Here is a 24,722-nt window from a genome sequence, read left to right on the forward strand (position 1 = left end):
CCAATCCTACCCCTTCTCCTAGCCCCAACCACTAAGGAGGGGAAACTTGATACTCCCCTATCTTTGAGGGTTGGTATAGCCCAATGATGAGCATGATGGGACTTGTAGTACCACTGCGAGGCCTCTGGGAGCTACACGTCGGCCAGCCATGCGCCCGGCGGCGCGGAGATTTCTGGGACCTGTAGTGTTCCAGCCCGTCCTTCAGCATTAGACTAGCAGCGTGGAGAACTACATTTCCCGCGAGGCCTTGCGGTAGCGTTCTGGCCTTGCGCTTTCCGGAGTGTGGCTGGCAGCCGGTACAGCGTGGAGAAGGCTGCGAAGGCCAGCTGGGGAGTCGGGACCCCGGTCGCAAAGGATAGGATGATGGTGAGTATGGGGCTGTGTCCCGGGGGCACCACGGACAGCTGGTGAGAGAGCGAGAGGTTGGGGGGGGGGTGCATTGTCCCACAGGGCGAGAGGCTGGGGCTGTGGTGGTGGGGGCTGTGCATTGTCCCACAGGGTGAGGGGCTGGATCCATTTCCTGTCATGCCTTCTGTCAAAGGATCTCAAAACAATTTTCTACCATGGATTCACTGAACTTCACAATGCCTTGTGAAGCTGTTGTTCTCTCCCTTAGAAAAGGGGAAGCTGAGGCGCTGAAAGGTAAAGTGACTTGCCCAAGGTTACAGAGTGGGATGGTAGCAGAGCTTGGGAAAGACCCTACGTTGACGCCAAGTGCTGTGCTTTAACTAGCATATGACATGTATGCTCTTGCTCGACGTTGGCCTGTCAATATGGAACGTGCACTTAAGGGGTTCTTCCTTTTTAGGCTGTCCTGTCAGAGGATTTTTGTTTTACAGTGTAGTGACAATTATACCATTGTGTTTAAACAGTACCCAAAGCTATCCGGGATTGGTATAGTACTATAGTCAGTGTCTTGTAAAATGCAGGACCGCTCCAGTGAAAATTGGCACTTTCCCTTGAAAGAACAGGCAAGTTTACTTAGACTTAAATTTTGGCAATTATAAAAATGTTTATAACAAAATTTAAAAATAAGAACTTGGTTCATCTCTTCTCATTGTGTAAGGCAAGTGTTCTCAGCCTTTTTGTTTCTGAGGCCTCCTCTAACATGCTATAAAAACTCCATGGCCCACATGTGCCACAATAACTGGTTTTCTGTGTATAAAAGTCAACGCTGGCATAAGGGGGTAGCAACCAGGGCAAATTGCCTGGGGCCCCATGCCACAGGGGCCCCTGCGAAGCTACATTGCTCAGGCTTTGGCTTCACCCCGGGTGGTGGGGATCAGGGCTTCAGCCTCATTCGGTGGGGCTTCAGCTTTCTGCCCTGGGCCCCAGTGAGTGGCCCTGCTTGGTGGACCCCCTGAAACCAGCTCATGGCCCTGGACCTCTGGTTAAGAATCACTGGTGTAAGGTCGATACACTAATAAGATTTTTGGGATATCCCTGTCTATTGCACAGACAGTGGAAAAAATATTGTTAAGAGATTATGAGTATCCATTTTAATCTCAAATATAGGGATAATTCTGTATAGAGCATAGGAGAACAAGAAGATGTCAGTAGATGGGGTAGATTTGAAACATTTCGTCAGGTTATGTAATGCCTTTTGTATGGTTTATAGTCATTCTGTGCCTTTCAATGGCACCCTTTTATTTCAGAGGTCCCCAAACTGTGGGGTGCCCCCACTAGGGGGCGTGCAGAGGAATGTTCTGGGGGGATGGTGGGGGATGGGTCAGCCACCCATGAGGGCTTGGGGAGGGAGCGCTATCCAGCCCTCTTCCACCCCCAGCTCTGCTCCAGCCTCAGCTGCGGCCCCGGCTCTCAGCCCCACGCCTGGCCCTGCCCTAGCCTCAGCACCTGGCTGCAGCCCCGCCCCCCAGCTTTGGCCCCTGGCCGCGGTTCAGGCCCTGGCCCCAGACCTGCCCCCAGCTGCAGCCCCCTTACCCCGTCTGCATTTCCCTCCCTCCTGGAAGCCACGGCCCAGCTCCTGGGGTGGAGGGGCACCGACAAGGGTAAGAGGGGGTGTGACCCTGAAAAGTTTGGGGACCACTGCTTTATTGAAGTCTGTGCTCACAAGTGTATTGGGTAATTTACAGACAGGTAAAGGTAGACACAATCCCAACCACAAATTGGTTACAGTCAAGTCCCTGTCCTGAAACCAGTTCCCCTTGAATCTTCTTCTTCAACGCTTTGCTGGTTGACCATAGAGATTGTTCGCCATTTGGTCTGTTCCTGTGTGGGACTGCAAGCACTTGATGGGCTGAAAGTCCAATGTCAGAAGACACTTGATGCACCCTTATAATAGGGGGTCTGCCTCTGGGCCGCCTCCACCTCTCGGTGGGTGGAATTTTAGTTCAGATGTTCCCCTTGAATGGTCCCTTGGGATATGTGCTAACTGCTTATGCTAAACTATCTGTTCAACCTTGTATTTAACTGACACTGTGAGTACCTTTCTCAGACCTGAGGAAGAGCTCTGTGTAGCTTGAAAGCTTGTCTCTCTCACCAACAAAAGTTGAGCTAATAAAAGATATTACCTCACCCATCTTGTCTCTCTATATATACATTAAACTTTATGCATGTTAGTAGTCTGACTTCAATATTCATAATGTTGGACAATACACAATGAGTGCTAGTAACAAACAATGATTATACAGAATAGGGAGAAGGAATAAGATCATGTGGTTTCCTCACGTTATGTAGGTCTTGATGGTTCCAGTAGTTGTGTTTTGTGGGGAAGTATATGTATATGAATGCATTTTAAAAATGTATCAATGTTCGTTGCTTATAAAATAATGCAACTTAGTTTATTAAAACCTTTTAGTCAAAGATCTTATACTTCACATGCAATAATGCAAGCAGACTCTGCTGTCTTGCACTTGTAGGAAGTATTATTTCCATTTCCTGTAGGGGGAAAATTGAAGCACAGTTAAGTCTGGAGATTTGTCCAGCATTACACAGTGAGGTAGTGAGAGAAATAGGAATAGAGAGGCATGACTTGTCATTCCTTGTTCTAACCGCTACTCATGCTACTTCCCACTAGATCCAAGCTGTTTGCCAATATCTAACTCATTACTTGACAACGCAGTAACTGCCCAGGCATCAGGGCCGGCTCTAGGATTTTTGCCGCCCCAAGCAGAAACAATTTTGGCCTCCCCCCCCCCCCCGTTTTTTTCTTACCCCACCCCCGGCCCCGCCTCAGCTCTGCCCCTTCCCCAAATCCCCAGCCCTGCCTCCTCCCCCCAGGCTCTCAAGCCTAGGAGGGAGGGGGAGAAGCGGCGCGTGCGCCGCGGCCACTCGGAGTCTCCCCCTCCCTCCCAGGCTCTCAAACCTGGGAGGGAGGGGGAGCAGCGGCGCGCGAATCAGCTGTTTCGCGCGCCGCGGCTGCTCGGGATCTCCCCCTCCCTCCCAGGTTTGAGAGCCTGGGAGGGAGGGTGAGCAGCGGCGCGCGAATCAGCTGTTTCACATGCCGCGGCCGCTCGGGATCTCCCCCTCCCTCCCAGGTTTGAGAGCCTGGGAGGGAGGGGGAGCAGCGGCGCGTGAATCAGCTGTTTCGGGCGCCGTGGCGCGCGAGCGGCAGCAGCGGAGGTGAGCTAGGGCGGCCAGGGCACATTTTTAGGGGCGGCATTCTGGCGCCGGCCATGCCGCCCCTAAAAATGTGCCGCCCCAAGCACCAGCTTGTTTTGCTGGTGCCTAGAGCCGGCCCTGCCAGGCATAGACTGTAGCCATGATGTGCTTATAAGGCTTTCTTTGAGGCACATTTGCAAGGCCCTTTGTATGCTACTGATGGCTACATCAAGCCTTCTGTCTTGGAAGAAGAGTATTAATTACTTCCTTTGAGATTTTTGGTCTTATCACATGATTAAATCTTAGGGATACAGCCGTCTGTGGGTCAATCACTCATCACAATATCAACATCCTGAAGCTTGTTCAGGCACTATGGTGGCAGGGAACAGTGTGTTCAAGTATTGTCACTCCTTAAGGTGAGGTCAGAGCAATAGTGAAGAGCAGTAATATTTTAAATTCAATAGAAAACCAAAGTTAAGTTAGAAGTATGGTGGTACAAGGCTGGTGAGATCAATCAGCAAGGGCTAATGCCTGACTGGCATAAAGTGAAGATCAAGTTCAATCAGTTTGGAAAGAATGTTAGTGGTTTTGAATTAACTGTTACAATTTATTGTCCAAGTGGACCCTTTGTGCCAGTGCTTTCATGTTTTAGAATTCATGCTGGTGATAACAAAGCATGCAGTATAGCCTCTTGGTACTTTATCACTCCTGCAACAACGCTCTCTGCCAAAGACTATGTACTGAAAGCCTCGCCATTCTTTTAAAACTATGCAAAATAAACTAATCTGTATTTTTATTTTTAAACTTCCTAACTCCTTGGACTTTAGGGGCACAAATTGAACCAAACCACTTATAGTTTGCTTTGTTTTTTTCCCTAATGTCGGGGATGGGAACTCTGTAATGCACAAGTCCATGGTAATTTAGTTGTGAAGGAAAGACAGATCATTTAGCAATAGGGCTCCAGGACAGGAGGCTTAATTGCAAGTGGCTTCCTAAAACTGACTTGGAGCTAATATGGAGGGAGCATGGTTTAGTTATCTGAGCACATGGGAGTGCGTTAGGAATTTAGGAGGTTTAACCTAATGCAAATCGCGCATCCCTATTTGCTATCATGGAAACTGAGATAGAAAAGTTAATGGTACTTCATTTAGGTAGCGAGTTTATGAGGATTCATTAATATTTATAGTAGTGCTTTGTAGATATGCAGCATTATCTGAGTCCTAAACATTTTACAGTATTCACTGAATTTTAACCAGGTGACACTAGTTTTAACCTTAAAAAAAAAAAAAAAAATCTTAGGAGACTAGGAGACATATTAACATTTTGATAGATGGCAGAGTGCTCCAGTTTTGTGTACTCCAGAATGATGATTGGAAATCTGAGATACAGTTCTAATGTCCAATTACAAAATGAATGCAGAACTGTTCTGTGGTATAATGAGTGCAGAAATATGGTAAATGGTTGGCCAACTGGCTACATTTTTTTTTCTCTTGTGTTGAATAGGAACGGAAAGGGACAGCAAAAGTGGACTTCCTGAAGAAAATTGAAAAAGAAATCCAGCGGAAGTGGGATGATGCGCGAATGTTTGAGGTTAATGCATCTGATATTGGGAGCCGGACAAGGTAACACTTTTGTGTGGGGAGGGAAAGCTTCTAAATAGAGCTGGTTGGAATTTCTTTGATGGAAATTTTTTTCAGTCGAAAACTCCCCCCCCCCCCCCATTTTCCAACCACTCTGTTTTTACATAATCCGAAATATTTTTCTGTTTCTACATTATGTGGGAATCCCCGTTGCTGACAGTTTGTAAAGCAGTGATGCATGTATGTTGGTTGAAATACCAATGAGCTGAAAGAGATTTCTTCCATTTCCTTTGTAGCAGCTGGCAGTGAGTGAGGGTGTTTCTGAGATCCCCTCTGTGACCAGATGATTTCCTATACTTTGTGGTCCTGGTAAAGATTTGTTGGTCTTAATATTTCAATATGGGGCAGTCTGCAGTTCCTGCAAATCAGATAATTGGTGACCCAAAAGAGGCAAACAATCTCTGAATGCTAAGAGAACTAGTGCAACAAACCATGTGTGGTTATTTTCCTTGTTCAGATTTCAGGAGGATACATGGGGCAGCTTTTATATGGGGCAGCTGCAATCCCCTATCTTTAATATTCTTGATGTTATCCTCCCAAAAGGTCATGGATTTAAATCCAGAACTATTAATGTTTGAAAGTTTCAGACTGCAAAGGAAAGCTACAGGTCAGCACTCCATAGACAATTTTACAGTAATAAATCCTTTTATCTGGAATTCCACGGGGCACTATGGTAACATACAATCGTTCTATTCATAAATGGAATAAAAGCTGCTTTGCTAAATTAAGCTGTTTATACTTCTAGTTAGCATGCAGTTCTATTTATTTTGGGGTTTAAGGTCCTATGGCTTTAAACTCTTGGCACTATTTGTAAAAGTTAAAATAGGTGAAACTAGCTAGAACTACCCCAAAACAGAGAGTTTCCAAGTCACTGGTGCAGCTGCCCTCTGCAAACAGCTTGTCCTTGAATAGTCTAATTAGGAGTCAACCAAGTCACCAAATAGGGTATGTCTTACATTGTACTGAGCCTGAGCTCTTCTAGATCAGTAGGGGGAGCAAGTTATGAAAGTGAGGGCCTCCTGCTGAGCGCTCTGCTGCCATTCCTGGATTCAGTCCTAGAAACGGACAGCAGGAACATCCCTATCAGTCTTAAATGCTACAATGAGATATAAGGTTTCATAGATTCACATTAATAGATTGTAAGGCCAGAATGAACCATTGTGATGATACAGTCTGACTTGCTGCGTAACACAGGCCATATGACTTCCCTGAATTAATTCCTGTTTAAAAAATTCCAGTCTTGATTTGAAAATATTGAAAATGAACATTAACAGTCCAGAGAGCCCGTCAGCAAGCTCTTAAAACTTGAATGCAAGTTATCCGCACATGCTGATTTAAAAATCTCTAACTTTAACAGCTGCTGTTTAACATGCTCCTGAGTTATTGTTGGAATGGAAAGTGATATGACAACATCATCAGGCTTTTTTCCAAATACAGAACAGAAATATTTATTGGATACTTCTGCTTTTTCTTCTTTATTGTTGACAATTGTGTCATTTCCATATGGTAATGGACCAATACCATTGTTCTTAATATAATTAGAAAAATTCCTTATTGTCCTTAATTCTGCTGACCATACATTTTTCATTGTGCCCTTCTGGCTCCCTTATTAAATTTATACGATGCCTAATTTCTAATCTATCTTAATTGCTATCAGTGCTCCATTTCTTCCTTTTGTTATATGTTGTATTTTTATTTTTTTAAAGTTGTTTTCACTTCCCCTCTAAGCCAGGTTGGTTTTTTAACCAGGGTAGCCTTATTTCTTGACTGTGGCTTCATGGGCATTCATTAAAATGTTCTTAAACGGTTCCCAATTATCATTTATATATTGTGTTTAAATTCTTTCCCACAGCCAATTTGGCTCGTAATTGTTTTCAGCTTTGTGAAACTGACTTTTTTAAAGCACCCAGTATATAAAATACTAGTTTGGCCTTTTATTCTGTTTGCACAGAAAAAATCAAGTCTTGATTGCTTGTACCTATGCAACCACTAATTTTTAGTTCTGTAATCAATTCCTCTTTATCTGCCAAGATGAGGTCTAATTATAGAATTCCCCCTGCTGAATGCAATATTTTTTGAGTTAGGTGAGAGACCACCTCCATGTTACCTTAGTTCCAAAATATTCAGAACTCTAAAGACTATAACTAGGATCCTACCAAATTTATGGTCCATTTTGGTCAATTTCACGGTCATAGGATTTTAAAAATTGTAAATTTCATGATTTCAGCTATTTAAATCTGAAATTTCATGGTGTTGTAAATGTAGGGGTCCTGACCCAAAAAGGAGTTGTGTGGGTGTGTGTGGGTGTCACACAAGGTTATTGTGGGGTGAGGGGTTGGGGTACTGCTACCCTTACTTCTGCACTGCTGCTGGTGGCGGCACTGCCTTCAGAGCTGGGCAGCTGGAGAGCGGCGGCTGCTGGCCGGGAGCTCAGCTCTGAAGGCAGAAGCCACCGCCAGTAGCACCGCAGAAGTAAAGATGGCATAGTATGGTATTGGCACCCTTCTGAGCAGCTGCCTCAGTCAGCAGCTGCCACTCTCTGGCCGCCCATCTCTGAAGGCAGCATTGCAGAAGTAAGGGTGGCGTGGTATGGTATTGCCACCCTTACTTCTGTGTTGCTGCTGCTGAGATGCTGCCTTCAGAGCTGGGTGCCTGGCTAACAGCTGCCGCTCTCTGAAGGCAGCGCAGAAATAAGGGTGGCAATACTGCGACCCCCTTAAAATAACCTTGTGACCTCCACACAACTGCCTTTTGGGTCAGGACCCCCAATTTGAGAAACATTGGTTTCCCACATGAAATCTGTTTAGTATAGGGTAAAAGCACAGAAAAGACCAGATTTTACAGGGGGGAGACCAGATTTCACGGTCCATGACACATTTTTCATGACTGTGAATTTGGTAGGGCTCTAACTATAACCAACAATTTGAATTGTACCTATAAGCACTGGATGCATATCAGCAGAATATGTTTGTGCTTCTGGGAGGAACGCCATTCTGTTGGCGAAAACAGGGTGGTCTGGAGATATTGAGTTGTATTTCCAGCTCCGCTTCTGACTCAGGGTAGGATTTTCAAAAGTGCTTAAGTGACTTAGGAGCACAATTCCACTGAAAAGCAGTGGGGCTTATGCTCCTAAATTACTTAGGCAGTTGAGAGAAATCCTTTCTTTTATCTCTCTGTGTCTCAGTGTCACCATCTTTAAAAATGGAGATAAATACCCACATCACAGGGCTGCTGAGGCTTCAGTGTCTGAGGTGTTTTAAGATCCTCAGATGAAAAGCACCATAAACATGTAAGGTGTGTTATACAATTTGATAGCTGAAATCAGCTGGGACTCTCTTACTAAGAGTCACTAGTTTTGAAGCTGGGTGGGATGGAAGCAGAATGTGCTTATGGGGGGAGGTATGGGGTGTGTCCCTCAGGTCTAGAATCTGCTTTCCTGTCTGTCCATTGGTGCAAAAAAGCCTGTTAGCTGACTCTCAAATCTTGAAACATACCGTATCAGTTTATAATAGGCACCACTACTTTTACCTCTCCTAGTTCTTTAAATTTACTGTGAGAATCATGATGGCTCCCATCTGAATGATAGAGAATATTGTGATTGGATTAACATCCTTACTTTTGCTTGAATAAGGCGGTTTGAGTAGGTTGTTCTCTTGTGGTTCTGAGGAGGGAGTCAGTTTTGTTGTCTTCCTGTTATTTGTTTAAATGTTTTCAAGTTATCATACACGTGCCCAGACAATGAGGAGGGTACAAATAAATACACTTTTAAAAACTGATAATATGACTCATAAGGTGGGTGGCTGCATTCTGCACGAGCTGAAGCTACTGGGCCTGGGTGCTGGGGGTGCTGCCGCGCTCACTGGGTTGAAGTGGTTTCCATTATATACAGGGTTTAGAGTTTGGTTCAATGGCTTTCAGTATCCCCACTATAAAAATTCTTCCAGCACCCCTGCTTCTGGGTGGTCTTCAAGATCAGAACTAAGCAACGACAGTTGTGGTAGTAGCTTGTCCTAGATGTATGATAGGAAATAGCTGCTCTTCCAGGACTTTTAGACTGTCCTTCCTTCAGAAAACTGCCTTAATGATGCTTTGTGTATTTACTCATTTAATGCATACAGCCATCAATGTAAGAATAACTACACTGGACAATCTGAGAACAGAAATCCATAGCTAATGAAGCTTGAGGGTAAGACTCTAAATAGCATTGTAGGCATTACATATTTATAATAATACATGTTCATACGCTGGGAGAGTGGAATGATAGGTGGAGGAGGATTGAAAGCAAGGCAGAGAGAGGATGTGGGGAGGTGAGCCTAGAATTTTCTAATGTTCCCAGGGCTTAGACATTATCTTGGTAGTTTTGACATGCCAATCTATAATTGTAGCAGTACATAGCACTTTGTATATTCAAAATGCTGTGCAAACATTAAACAACCCAATGCTCCTGTGAAGTAGGTCAATATTATCTTCATTATGCAGATGGGAAAACTGCCCTACAATGTCTTATTACCAAGTTCTCTGATTCATACAAAATCTTTGGGCTAGCAATAAGCTTGAAGAAGACAGTTGTCATGCACCAGTTCCAGATATCACCTTAGATGGTATTTGTCTTGATGATGTTAACCAATTTTGCTACCTTGGCTCTACTGTTACCAGCAGTGTAGATCTAGATGCTGAGCTCACTAGTAGAATCAGCAAAGCAGCCAGGAACTTTGGTCTTTTGCAAGACAGAGCCTGGAACAATAATAAATTGTCAACTAAAGTGAAAATCCGTATTTATGAGAGAGATTTTTTATCCACTCTTCCATATGGCTCAAAAACATGGACAACTTACGCCACACATACCAAAAGACTAACCAGTTTTCGTATCCGATGCTTGCGTAACATTCTTCAAATAAGATGGCAAGACAGGGTGCCAAGTGTTAAATTGTGCTGATATGTCATTCCCTGGAATGTTGATTAGTAAGAAAAGACTCAGGTGGCTTGGACATGTCAAGTGAATGCTGGATTACATGATCCTGAAGAGCATGTTGTACTTTGAAGCTCGCAAAGGGTCTGGAAAGAGAGGCAGACTGCTGCACAGATTTTGGAATGCTTGCAAAGATGATTTAATATCCTTTGGAATCTCTGTGAATGATTGGAAAGGAGTGCAGAATGCCACTCTGGTTGGTGGAGTCAGTTTGTAGATGGAGTGGGGCATTGCGAGATGGCCTGGATCAAGCTTTGTGATGACCGGCATCAGAGGAGGAAAGGATCTGCTGCTCTGATTCAGAGCATTGCTAGTGTGTGGGTGTGACAGGACTGTCACTTGTGCATTGGACTCGGCAGCCATCAAAGAACTCATCGGCTCATACACCATGCTCTGTAAAGAACATTGGTGCCATTGTTGCAGGTGGGGAATCTGAGGCATAGATAGGTTAAGTAAATGACTTATCCAAGGCTACACATCAAGTCACTGGCAGAATCAGGATTAGAACTCAAGTGTTTCTTGGTTCTTAGTCCACTGGAAGATGCTGCATCTAGTTACCACCTATCTTGTTAGAACAGTATTCAGTTTATTTATGAAGACATTTTGCTTATAACCAAATAGCTGTTGTTGCTGGGGACACTTACGTTATCGTAGTTGCGGATCTACGGTAGTGAAACCGTTTATTTAAGCCTGTTTGTTTAATAGATTCATTCATTTAAAATAATAGGTGGTGCTAGTCTCTTATTCTGAAATTCACTTTAAAAGCTAGTTATGGTGGCCTTTTAAACATCTTTTTAATCCTTCCTCAGTAAAGGGAAGTACTTCGTCACCTTTCCATACCCATATATGAATGGTCGCCTTCACCTGGGACACACGTTTTCTTTATCTAAATGTGAGGTAAGAATTTCTCTTTCCTAATACCTTTTTATTTTAATGCCTCCTCAGAGCAAATGTTGTTGAGCTACCAGAGTGCCTCACTTATTATTCTCTTGTCTTAGTAATAACAAAGACTTAAGGTGCCAAGTTTTCTGTTTTCTCTACATTTTAATGTCTCTGTCCTTACATAAGTAAGTAATCCAGTAAGTAAAAAGTAAAATGTTTCTAATCCCAGCAGATTGTGAGATGTTGGACCTTAAAGCCAGATCATTCTGATTATCCCGTCTTGTATTTGTACTCCTATTTCAAATTTGTCATGATTTTAACAGCTGCTTTCTCGCATGAGTTAGAAGATTAAGGTCTGAGATTTCCAAAGAAACCTCAACACATCTTTCTTTTGTGCAAGCTCTAACACCCACGTCCAAGTGTTTTTAAATCCTAACAGCTGTGCATGCACAAAATCCGCCATGTGTGTGCATATGTGTTTGTGCACACACTTGTTCGTATCCAAAAGTAGACTATTTTCTGAAATTCTACCACTAGAGAGACGGTATAAAGCAATGATTTCTAGTTATACTGGTTTTCATAGTATTGTCTGCTGAAATCATACTGGATTTGAAGCGTGGATGGCATAAGAGAGTCGCCATAATCACAACTGAAATATTTTTTCGAGGTGCAATGTTTGTGACTTGCTGGGCTAGAGAAGAATGATACATAATATGGGAAAGATGAGAATTCCAACTTTCCTAATGGTGCACAACATGAATTCTATCCCTGAAGTTCAGAGATATCACATCTGAACTACCATTTGATCCTTCAGTTTAGCAGTGTCTTTTTGGCACTCATACAGGCTGAACAGACCATGTCATTCATTAATGTATTATTCATTGTTATCTACTTGACACTGTTTTTTCCTCTTTGTTGATCTGTGCCAATTGAACAGGAACATTATAAGGTGAACTGCTATTCCCTTTCCTTTCTTAATATAAATATTTGTGAAGAAGAGTATTAGTCTAGATCATTAGAATAATTTTATAGAATTTCACTGCTTATTTAGTGAAAGTACAATGGGTGTTATACTTAAGTTCATGCTCACCTTCCTAATGTACCGTGTCTTGGAGTGAACAGTTTATATAAAATTATGATACTGCTGTGCACTCTTTTCATCCATGGAAACTCAGTGCTTTACAAACATTAGTCAGTCAAGTCTTGTGGGATCTGTCATATAGGTAAATATTGATTTCGCTTTTCAGGTGGGGCACCTGAGATAGAGACTGAATGAATTGCTCAAGGTTTCACAGCAAGTCAATGGCAGAACTGGGAATATAGTCCTGATTTCCATTCCTTCACTCAGATCATTAGACAGTATACACTGCTTTGTGTATTTTTAGTAATTTTGACTGCAAAATGAATCTGAGTCAGAGGTTAAGGACTTAGTGTGTCAAGTCACCTGTTATAGCTTTTTGCAGTTATTGCTTCATATTTCTGATGGATGCCTTTTTTTTTTAAACTTTCTGTAGTTTGCAGTTGGGTATCAAAGGCTAAAAGGAAAGAATTGCCTGTTCCCATTTGGCCTGCATTGTACTGGCATGCCTATTAAGGTAAGACTGCTCTGAGTTACTAAGGTCTCTTCAGCATAGTTCTGTATTTAAGTGAAGTTTTCAGTTAGGCCTACACTGCATATTCAAAGTATTGATTGAACTGATTGAAGAATGCATAGATGCAGTTTGAACTGAAACCTGTCAATTTTTAGGATTTTTACAGTGTGAAAGCACGGCTGAATTTGAATTGAAAAGTATCTCCTGTGGGCACTTCTGGAAGTTAACACCCTTGTCTCACACCAAAGTGTTTAGATCATATTTACATCCTTTCCACACCCACACTGATGTGTGGCATTCCCTGTCATAATAGGTACAGACAGAATCCACAGTACTTGGATTTGGACAATTCCTAGGATGAGGATGGTATTTTAGATTATAGTGGATAGGATTAGATCCTTGCCATGGTAATTCTAGTGACATGCATAGGATGGAATTGATTGCTATGTTATTCTCCAGTGTATGCAGCCAGGGAGCTGGTGGGGTACATCTCTGCTCTGATGCCTTATATATTTATTAATTAATAAATATATATTGCAATAGGACCTAAAGGCCACAACCAGATTTATTATGTACAAACACCTAATGAATGACTTACTACAAAGATCTTACAATCTGAGTCATTTGGGTGTATCCAATATTATCAGTGCACGAAGGCCTTTTAATAATCTATTTTCATGTTCTAAAGTTACTTCATAGCTGCAAAACTTACAAGCAAATTATGTCTTTGTTCCTGCGTAGCCAACATTGCTTATGCACCTAGGATTATGATAAAATTGAGCAGTGACTAATAATATTTTTTATTGATTAATGGCTAATAAGCTGTCCTGATTATAACTGAGACTTGATAATTGCTTTCCTATCTCCATCACTAATTAAAATATGAAGTGGAGGAGAATTTTTTTCAATTCCTAGCCAGTGGTCAAAGATGGACAGGTTAGTAGTGAATTAGGGGGAATTAGTGAACTACAAGCCAGGACACTTGCAACTTATCATGAGTCTCCAGAAGTGGTTTAAATTGCTCTAGTGGAAAGGCAGATCAAAAGCTGAGTCCTGAGTTAAAAAATATTATATAGTCTTTCAAGTACATAAATAATTGATATAAAAATCAGTCATTGATAATTGTTCCAGCCTTAGCCACTGAGCAGTTCTGATAGGTTACCAATGACTTTTTATTTAGGCATGTGCAGATAAACTGAAAAGAGAAATGGAATTATATGGCTGCCCACCTGAGTTCCCTGATGAGGAGGAGGAAGAGGAGGAAATGGCTGCTAGAAGAGAGGAGGAAGTGGTCATCAGAGACAAGGCAAAAGGCAAAAAGGTAAAGTTTTGTATCAAACCTTTCTGAAAGTATTTGTATAAATACATATGGGCACATGGCATATATACTTATGCACGTGAAATGTAAACATGGAGATTTTTAGTGTACATTTGTTAAAGCTATTTTTTCACTTTAACGTAGTGCTTTAATGTTGGCTTTGAAAAGATGCTTTAATTACATGGTCTTCAGAATCTCATTTTAATGCATAAAAGCTTTCTAATGATGAGCTTTCTTAGACTCTTCAATAGTCTGAGGGAAATGGAGTCTGCCCCCTTGCTTGGGATGTTGAAAAGGACACTGGACAAAGCACTTGAAAACATACTGAAGGAAACAATCCTGCTCTGTCAGTGTGATGGATTAGATGACCTAATTGGTAGTTCCATCTCCAGATTTTCTGATGACTCTCTGGGCTAAATTGAGAGTCAAACCCTGGCTAGACGTATCCAGTACAACCATATTCAAAAGAGTGGCTTATCAAACAAACTATTAAGGAGATTTATGAATTTGGGAAGATGCAAGAAATATTAGGGCCAGGGAAAACTTAAATTTTGGGGGGTTAAGTCTTGTTCCACACAGATTAATTTATGGTTTGTTAGATAATTTGTGAGCAAAGGATTTTGGACACAGTCTGTTCTCTCCATGTGCGTATATGTGTGAAAAACAGATCTTGCATAAGGCGTTGTCTACACTGGCAACTGAACGACAAAACTTTTGTTGTTCAGAGGTGTTAAAAAACCACACCCGCGAAAGACAAAAGTTTTCTCTACGAAAAGGGCTGGTGTGAACAACGCTTTGTCGGCAGAAGCGCTCTCCTGCCAACAAAGCTACCGCCGCTCGTTGCGGGTGGATGTTTTTTGTCGGCGGGAGAACTCTCTCCTCTCTCAAACATCGTCTACACTGTGTGCCTTTTAGTGGCACGGCTGTAGTGGCACAACCGTCTCGTTTAAAGGTGCGTAGTGTAGACAAAGCCTAATTTGGCCTGTGGCAAGCGAATATTTTGTTTTGTTTCTCCACAATCTTCAATCTTAATTTCCAGCTATTTGTCCCTAGCATGTGCAAGCAAAATAGGAGCAGAAGAGATTATCAATCAATCAGAAGGATCTAGAGCAGAGCTACTTAACCTTTTCCTGCAAATGTATCTTTACTAGACCAAGACCTCGCCTGTACCAGGCAGTGCTTGCTAACTGCCCCACAGCATGCCCTGATCTCTGAAAGTATTTGGACTGATCTGAACTTCATTTTCATGGCTGCAGCATGTTAGAGTAGACACATGTGAATGTGAGGCAGACCGTGAGTATATACCAGCACCCATCGCAGTGTATCCTCATTAAATCAGAGAAAGGCAGCCAAAATAGCAGTACTAGTATGCATCTCAATGATTGGAAGGTGTTATGTTAGGATTGAATGATTCCCTGCAGGAGAAGAAACAGTGAGACATGCTTGGATGTTCTTTTGTTCATTATACTTGTCTTTTTAGAGTAAAGCTGCTGCCAAGACGGGCTCTTCCAAGTACCAGTGGGGGATCATGAAGTCTTTGGGTCTCTCTGATGAAGAAATAGTGAAGTTTTCAGAGGCTGAGCATTGGCTTGATTACTTCCCACCCCTTGCTCTCCAGGACCTAAAGAGCATGGGGCTGAAGGTACATGTTTAAAATCTAAAATGCTGTTACAAACATGAATTCTCTAACTGATTTTACTAAATTAATGTTGAGATCTCTTCTCCCCTTGATGTGTTTGCCTAACATTAGTGGCAGTGCAGTAAGTATTGGAACATCCAAAGTGCTATAAAGCATTAATTAAGCTTCACAATATCCTTGTATGATCAGTAAGTATTATCTCAATTTTACAGCTAATGCGCAAAGATTACCTGAAACACTGAAGGTCATATAGCAAGACAGGAATAGAACCCAGGAATAGAACCCACTGTGTATTGCCCCAGAAGATATGTCAAATGCCAAATTATCCCTGCAGTTACTTCCACATCACACATGAAACTCTCAGTGCCAAATTGCTTTCTAGTGATGGAATTCCTTCATTTTTAGGACCCTGGCTTACAAGTGACTTGATGGTGGTGCAAGTAATTGATAGGTTTTTTTCTGCTATCCACGACTTCCCGCTGCGTCAGATCCTGCCCTGGTGGTTGATAGCCAAAAGTTGTTGCTGTCTCACGTCTGTGCATTGATTTGTTATTAGTACTACTGTGGCTCCTTTGGGCAGTCTCTGTAGAAAATCCAAGGACTGAATGTATATTGAAGACAGAGCTGCCTCAACAACCCTCGAGGGAGTCTCTTCCACGTTGCAGTTGACTCGCTGTTTTTCTAACTGGTTGGGAAACTTTCACTTTGTTTCTCGTGGCTGCACCTGTTCTGTGGATAGAGAGGATGTCAGATTTTTAGTTCTTTTAATCCGGCCCTTTACACCATCAAAAAACTTATTTAAATACAGAGAAATAACTGAGGGGAGTCTGTTCATTTATTTATTTTAAAAAATACCATCTCCCTGAGCTTCAGTGATGGAAGTTTGCTTGTCCATAAAGGACTGTGTGTGTGTGTGTGTGTGTACACACGATGTGATTTTTATATAATCATACCTTACTTTTCTTTGAAGATTTGGGGGTGAAAGGTGCTACAGATCATTTACATGAGATGCCATTTACAGGTAGCCCCCTCTAGGGTGTAGCATAGCCTCCAGGTAGATAACATGCAAAACACATGCAGAGGAGAAAGAGAATCCATAAAGGACATCAGAGAAATATGTCCCCACCACCCTGGTCTTACAAAAAGTGCCATGGAGCAAACTGAAGACAGAACCCAGGCTTTAGAAGGTCTTTCCTGAAAGACCCACATGCAATCAACGGCATAGACTTTATATATACATACAAGTGTCAAACAATCAAAGGTTGTTGTTTTTTTAGTTTCATGGAGCAGGTACCTTGTAGGGTTTGAATAAGCATAGCAAATGAGTGAGATGAAACAAGTGGTGTGTGTGTGAATGTTCACAGAAATCTTTGGCTGGATTTGCTTACCTGTTACTTGCATATCTTTCCAGGTGGATTGGAGGCGTTCTTTCATTACCACTGATGTTAACCCTTATTACGACTCATTTGTACGGTGGCAATTTTTAACACTGAAGGAAAGAAATAAAATTAAATTTGGGAAACGGTAAATATGCTCTCTTTAATTTACTAAGTCTGTACTATTAAGAACCTAGCAAAAAATGTAATTTCCCCCCCATGCACTGCTTTAAAAAGTTGGGTATAATATTATGTGTCTCTGTGACTTAGTTATAATCATTTTGTAATTCATACAGACTCACCCCAGCAAGCCCTCTGAATGCAGATGTCCCACCGAAGTTAGTGGGGCTACTATGCTCAGCCAGCTGTCCAATTGGGTCCTTAGGCTTCAGGGGTGAGGTTTTTAAAAGCTTTCAATATTTACCTAACTTTGCTTCCATTGATATCTCAGACATTAATGGTAGCAGAGTTAAGCAAATTGAGTGCTATTGAAAATCCCACCCAAAGTTCTTTGTGCCAGGGACCTTCTCCTCCTCCTTGTCTGTAGATTGGCATGCATACCCCTTAATGAAATTACTGTGTCTCCTAGGTATACAATTTATTCTCCAAAAGATGGACAACCTTGCATGGATCATGACAGACAGACTGGAGAGGTAATGTATTTTATTTGACACAGGTTCTTTGTACATTGTATGTATCTTTTAAATAATGAAGAAGTATGCTCTATGCTGAAAATGATTATTAAATATATTTTCATATTGACTTATCTGATCTCAAGCTATTCATACATGGGAAGCTTGGATGTCTCTAGAAAAAATAATAATTGTTGTGACACATGCAATAGATAGTGTTAACTTTAGCCAGTTTTCTCTGAGTGATAATCTGGCAGTTGATGTCCTGACTTTCACAAGAGCATGATTCAGTGCCCCCTGAAGTCCAATTCATTTACTTTAGTGGTGTAATATAATAGCCTAGATGAGTAAGGTGTTTGATCAGTAGGAATAAATAGGACTCTGTCCTGCAGTCTGTATGCTGCTAAGCTCCCATTGACATCAGTGGACTCCAATATAAGATCCTGAAATAGCATTTGAATTGTGCTACTACAAAATGTAGAATTGATTTTTGGGAAATGGTACTTTTGCTGCATGAGTGGACTTTTATATTGACTACTGGTCTGTTTGTGTGACTCTTAGGGTGTTGGACCTCAAGAATATACGTTAATAAAAATGAAAGTGGTAGAGCCTTACCCTGCAAAGCTAAGGTAGGTCTCATAGATTCATGGATTTTCCGGCCAGAAGGAACCATTAGATCATCTAGTGTTACCTCCTGTATAACATAAACCACAGAATTTCAACCATTACCTCTGCATTGAGCCTAATACCTTGTATTTGACTAAAACATATCTTCCTGAAAGCCATCAAATCTCCTTTATAAATGTATTTAAGAGGGATCCAGTCTCCTTAATTAAAAAAAAAAAATTGGTCAGGAAAACCTTTAAGTTGAACTCAAAAGCCGTTTTTAATAAATATTTAAAATTGGTAATAGTGTGTAGCGCAGAAATTTACAGTAAAACAATTGTGCAATATTGTTTTTTTTCTTACTTTTCTTATTCACCTGTCAAGTCCTGGATTTTTTCTCTCTTGTAATTAATATTTAAAATGCACTTCCCATAGACTCAAATTTTAAGGCCAGTGGGGACCGTCGTGATCATCTAGTTTGACTTCCTGCAAATCACAGGCCACAGAACCACACCCACCCCTCCTGTAATAGACCCCACAACCTCTGGCTGACTTACTGGAGTTGTCAAATCATAATTTAAAGAATTCAAGTTACAGAGAATCCACCATTTACTCTAGTTTAAACGAGCAAGTGATCTGTGCCCCATGCTGCAGAGGAAGTGAAAACCCACCAGGATTTCTGCCAATCTGACCTGGGGGAAAATTCCTTCCTGACCCCAAATATGGCAGTCAGTTAAACCCTGAGCATGTTGGCAAGACCCACCAACTAGACCCCTGGGAAAGAATTCTCTAACTCAGTGCCCTGCTCATCTGGTATGTCATCTCTGGCTGTTGTGTATATTTGCTACTAGCAGTCACAGATGGCATACAATGGCATGTGCACCATCATACTATCCCCTCAATAAAGTTATCAAGCTCAGTCTTAAATCGAGTTAGGTTTTTTGCCCCCATTGCTAGTCTGTTCCAGAACTTCACTTCTCTGATGTTTAGAAACCTTCGTCTAATTTCAAGCCTAAACTTGTTGATGGCCAGTTTATATCCATTTGTTCTTATGTCAACATTGACGCTTAAACACTAGAGAGGGAGAGAAGTTATTTAAGTTATCCCTCTGATGTATTTATAGAGAGCAATCATATCTCCCTTCAATATTCGTTTGGTTAGGCTAAACAAGCAAAGTTCTTTGAGTCTCCTCTCATAAGGTAGTTTTTCCATTCCTCTGATCATCCCAGTAGCCCTTCTCTGCACCTTTTCCAGTTTGAATTAATCTTTCTTAAACATAAGAGACCAGAACTGCACACAATATTCCGGATGAGATCTCACCAATGCCTTGTATAATGGCAATAATACTTCCCTATCTCTACTGGAAATATCTTGCCTGATGCATCCTAGGATTGCATTAGCCTTTTTCATGGTTGCATCATATTGGCGTCTCATGCTCATGCTATGATCAACTGATACACCTTTCTCCTTCTCTGTCACTTCCAACTGATAAGCTTATAGCAAAACATTTTTGTAGTTAGTCCCAAAGTGCATGATCTTGCACTTTGCACTATTAAATTTCATCCCATTTCTATGACTTCAGTTTTCAAGATCCTCCAGCTCTTGTGATTAGTTCAGTTCTACTCCCAACTTCGTGTCATCCGCAAATTTTATTAGCACACTCCCACTTCTTATGCCTCGGTCATGAATGAAAATGTTAAATAAGATTGGTCCCAAGACCGATCCTTGAGAAACTCCACTAGTAACTTCCCTCTTGCCTAATGGGTCACCTTTCAGTATGACCTGTTGTAGTCTCCCCTTTATCCACCTTTTAATTCTCACATTAATTCCCATCTTCTCCAATTTAACTAATAATTTCCCAGGTAGAACTGTATCAGATGTCTTACTGAAATCCAGGTAGATTAGATCTACTGCATTTCCTTTGTCTAAAAAATCAGTTATTTTCTCAGAGATCAGGTTGGTCTGGCACGATCTACTTTTTGTAAAACTATGTTGTATTTTATCCCAGTTACCGTTTACCTCTGTCCTTAACTACTTTCTCTTTCAAAATTTGTTTTCATACGTGACAGAATGTCTCCCTGTGTGTGCTCAGTTTCACATCTAGTGACTTAATTGACAGTTTACTGCTCTTTATTCCTCTTGGCCAATAGTGACCTTTACTGGGAAGAGAAAAGTGCTTTGGCTAAGATTTTTCAAAAGTGATGACTGGAGACTCCTTAAAGGGGCCTGATTCTCAGAAAGTGCTGAACATCCATCACTTGAAAATCGGGCTCCTTTAAAGTGTCTCAAGTTGGGCACCCAACTTGTGAAAGTCTTGTTTGTTGTCTTGAGACAGTGTATTCATGAATCTAAATAAAGACTCACTAAATTCTACAGTATTAGATTAAGTGAAAAAGCCTAATAGACCATCCTGATTCATCCCTTACAGAACTTTCCTTAGGGCTAGGTTTAGCTTGTGAGTAATTAGACTCTGTAATAACCCGAGTTTTCTTATTTTAATGTGCCCTATCTTATTTTAGTGGCCTTAAAGGAAAAAATATCTTCTTGGTGGCAGCTACTCTCAGACCAGAGACCATGTTTGGACAGACTAACTGTTGGGTTCGCCCAGATATGAAGTACATTGGCTTTGAGACTGTGAATGGGGATATTTTTATCTGCACCCAAAGAGCTGCCAGGAACATGTCCTACCAGGGCTTTACAAAAGATAACGGAGTGGTACCTGTCGTCAAGGAGCTGATGGGAGAGGTGAGCATCTTGCAGCTTATAGGCCAAGTTATGGACTCCTGCAGGAGTTGTGCTTTGCCTACTTATGGCATACAAACTTGATGACACTTTAATCTATATTGGTAGGTTTTTGGTGAGTGTTAAGTGACCAAATAAAGAATGGGGAGGAGATTACCAGACTAGTGCAGCTGTTTAATCTATGGACAAATGTGTTAATGTTGCCACAATCTTATTTGAGAACTAATGGCACAAGTAATGTGTGTTGCAGTATGTAAAGCAGTGACTCGTTATTTTTACTACAAAGAATGGAGGGGAAATAATAGTTAGTTAGAATGAGTTAAATGAGTCCAGGACCATTCTCTACTGAAATACCCAGTTCACCCTGGGTGAGAATAGCTACTTCCTTTGACTGCTCCCTGTCTTTAATGCTTTAGAATGCTTGGGCCAGGTGTTCAGCATATTTAGCTTCACAAACATTGAATAAAAATGCTGACCCAATGGCATTTATTCAACATAACAATGCAATATGGGGTGTGCCATTCTACATCACTGTCTAACTAGAATGCCACCTGCTAAAACTTGATGCACTGGATCTCCTGACAATGTCCTTTGTGTTACTAAGTCACATGAAGGACAGAAAGTGGAATATTCTATTCCATCTTGTTAAAGATGGAATCCATATAAATTGGAGGTGGGGAAGACTGCTAGGACACCTACTCCAACCCTTTGTCAATGCATGAGTGGTCCTCACAATATGAGTGCTTTTCCAGTCCTTCATTCAATTTAGCTATACATTTCTCAGTTCCTTCCTCCATTTTCTTTGGGAGACTATTTTTCAGTCTAATAGTCCTCTGGAAGTTTTTCCTGATATTCGGCCTTTAACCCTCTTTCACCTAAATGTACCACACTAAACCATTCCATTCTCTCCTTGCTGTTTACACTTTTCAGTTATTTGGAGACAGTCTCTCCCCACTCAACCATCCCTTTATCAAAATTCTTTTGTGTCTGGAGAATGGGTATAATCCTCTGTACTGTTCTCCAATTCTAATAATTTTTGTTGCTCTTCTTTGAATTCCTTCCAGAATCTGGTACTTCATTTCCTAGTAATGAATAAAACAGTCCATTATACTGTCCCACAAAGCGATATGCATGGTATCTAGTTACTTTGCAGAAGAAGGGCTTCTGCAGTTTGAATTGTGTCATGGCCTTTTAATTTATTTATCTATTTGCACTATGTGGGGAAGATCAGCTGGGTTTAAAGGAACATCAGCTCAGCAGGTTCCTGCTGAGCCAGGCCAAGACAGTGCTCCTTGTTCTAATATTCCTTTCTTGCACAGGAGATTCTTGGAGCTGCACTCTCTGCCCCTTTAACTTCCTACAAAGTTATCTATGCTCTTCCTATGCTCACAATTAAGGAAGATAAAGGTAAGATAAAAGTAATTTTCTTGCATGAGCCTGTTCATTACATCCCATGTTTCATAGTATATATTAATTGATTTTTGTTACCTGATTGATTTTTTGCAAGGCACTGGAGTGGTCACAAGTGTCCCATCTGATGCTCCTGATGACATTGCAGCCCTGAGAGATTTGAAGAAAAAACAGGTCAGCCTCTCATTCAGATCTGTATTGCTCACAGTTCGAGTGTTCTGAGTGACAAAAACAAGTACATTGATAAATAAAATGGGGACCATTTTTTTTTAATTGAGGAAACTTCCATGAGTGGCCTCTAAACTTATGTGCAAACTAAGTGTACGATGTTGCAGACTCTAGTTTGGAATCCACTTGTAAATAATATTTTTAAAAAAAATGATCTTCAGTATCATTTTCGTGCAGACTTTGGAAATGATTTTGTACCAGAACCTCATCACTTTTATATTATATAGGTGGGGTTGACAAGACTATTAAGGTGGAAATTAGTGAGAGGAAACCAGGTGTGAGAGGGATTTCTCTGGTGTGGTCACTTGGCCTTTGGTTACTAGGTTGAGACCACTATACTCATTTCACATAAGCCAAGTAGCAGCCGTTTGATTATATAGTACCAAAAGCGTGCTAGGTGTTTCAAAAATATGTGAGACTGGTCCCTGCCCTGAAGAGCTTAAAGTCTAGACATATACATTTTCTAGGTAGTGTGGTACCTGAGCACCTAACAAATGCTAATGTATTTATCCTCACAACACCCCGGGCGGTACAGAAGTAGTATTTTCCCCATTTTATAACTGGGAAGATTGAGCCACATAGGGATTAATGAGTTGCCTGAGACCAACTGGAAATCGATGGCAAAATTGGGGGACTGAACCCAGATTTCTTAATTCCCAAGGAGTGGTGGGCAAATAGGGTTGACAGCATGTCTGAGAGCATGATATATTGTTCATTCAGAAGGACATTCTTTTTTTTAAGGAATTACACATAATGAAAAAATAAGTTAATAAAACAGAGGGATTTTTTTTTAGTGTACTTTTTTTGTTTTGTTTTAACATCTTCTGTAGGCACTAAGAGTGAAGTATGGAATTAAAGATGAAATGGTCCTGCCTTTTGAACCGGTGAGTGCAGCTAAGTGTATGTCTCAAATATACATGGCTTTTTTTACTTGGATTAGGAGCTTGCATACCTTTCAGAAATTTTGTTTTTAAAATCCTTTATTAGCCAAAAGAGCTTGAAGCATCAGAAGAACTTGCCCTCATAGTTGTGAAACTGAGTTGTTAGACTGTGGCCTTGAAGGAGCAAAGCTCCATTACTTCGAATTTTTTTTACACAAAATACTATTTTTGTAGCTAGTGCTACTTTGAGGCTGCAGTTTAGAGTTTGAGTCTCTGTTTGTGGATTAAAACTTTCTGTGATAATCTTGATTTAATGGAGAGTATATTATCTGCTCTATGCAAAGTGCTATATCTGTGTCACTTCTGTTATTGCTAATGGAATTTATGGGGATTCAGCCATTTATGTCATTTTGAGAGTATAGGTTACAGCCAAATACATCTCAGATTTTCTGCATTGCTCCTGCTCTCCTCTCAGGTAGCTGCTCAGTACTCCTTGTCTGTCTCCTGCACAGGGGAAAAAATTGGGTTATTGCTTGCAGACGTGCAATCAGGAGTCACTCTGGGGAGTGCCAGAAATTCCTGATGAGCTTAGTGGCATTGTGTTGAATTTTTGTAAAATTCCATCAAATTTGATTAACAGTAAATTCTGGAAAGCAGCACACTATGTATAAAACAGCAGGAATTCAAAGACTGCTGTAACTTTGACAGCTGCTTTTAATAGGTGTTTTCTCCATAATATCACTTGTTCTGTGCAAATCACACAAGTATAACGCTCATGAATTTTCACAATTGGTAGATATATGCCTTTCTTCCTCCCCTCCAAATCTCTGGTTTCAATTCCCATGTTGGTTGTTGGATTGTGAACATGGAAGAAAAATGCACTTGGCTCTGCATTTTCTTCGGAGTACAATTTCCACTGAAGGCTGCGAAATTCAAGAGACAATTCCCCGTGGGACTTGTGTTGCGTTCACACAATTTGAAACAAATCCTGACAATACCATGATATTCCCAGGTGCCCATCATCGAAATCCCAGGCTATGGCAACCTTTCTGCTCCATTGGTCTGTGACGAGTTGAAAATCCAGAGCCAGAATGACAAAGAGAAACTTACAGAGGCTAAGGAGAGAGTGTACCTGAAAGGATTTTATGAGGGAGTAAGTAACTTGGCTTCCCTAGGTGTGTTGTGAAAACTGTTTTTTTTTTTTGTTTGTTTTTTGTTTTTGTTTTTTTGTTTCATACTGAAGTTG

At 41.2% G+C, this 24,722-nt stretch overlaps 1 protein-coding gene across 1 annotated transcript in view; it reads left to right on the forward strand.

Annotated features, from left to right (window-relative positions):
* Nucleotides 1–263: 263 nt before the first annotated feature.
* Nucleotides 264–24,722, forward strand: part of LARS1 (leucyl-tRNA synthetase 1) — a 50,746-nt gene continuing 26,287 nt past the window's right edge. Inside the window, exons 1-14 of the mRNA XM_065409046.1 lie at nt 264–366; nt 5,065–5,183; nt 10,980–11,067; nt 12,567–12,647; nt 13,825–13,965; nt 15,443–15,604; nt 17,013–17,125; nt 17,567–17,630; nt 18,171–18,238; nt 20,735–20,960; nt 22,277–22,364; nt 22,465–22,541; nt 23,426–23,479; nt 24,489–24,629. Coding sequence (XP_065265118.1) covers nt 361–366; nt 5,065–5,183; nt 10,980–11,067; nt 12,567–12,647; nt 13,825–13,965; nt 15,443–15,604; nt 17,013–17,125; nt 17,567–17,630; nt 18,171–18,238; nt 20,735–20,960; nt 22,277–22,364; nt 22,465–22,541; nt 23,426–23,479; nt 24,489–24,629 — 1,428 coding nt within the window. The 5' untranslated portion in view covers nt 264–360. The remainder of the gene's footprint in view (nt 367–5,064; nt 5,184–10,979; nt 11,068–12,566; nt 12,648–13,824; nt 13,966–15,442; nt 15,605–17,012; nt 17,126–17,566; nt 17,631–18,170; nt 18,239–20,734; nt 20,961–22,276; nt 22,365–22,464; nt 22,542–23,425; nt 23,480–24,488; nt 24,630–24,722) is intronic.

The sequence above is a fragment of the Emys orbicularis genome, chromosome 8, assembly GCF_028017835.1.
Source record: "Emys orbicularis isolate rEmyOrb1 chromosome 8, rEmyOrb1.hap1, whole genome shotgun sequence".
Classification (NCBI taxonomy): domain Eukaryota; kingdom Metazoa; phylum Chordata; order Testudines; family Emydidae; genus Emys; species Emys orbicularis.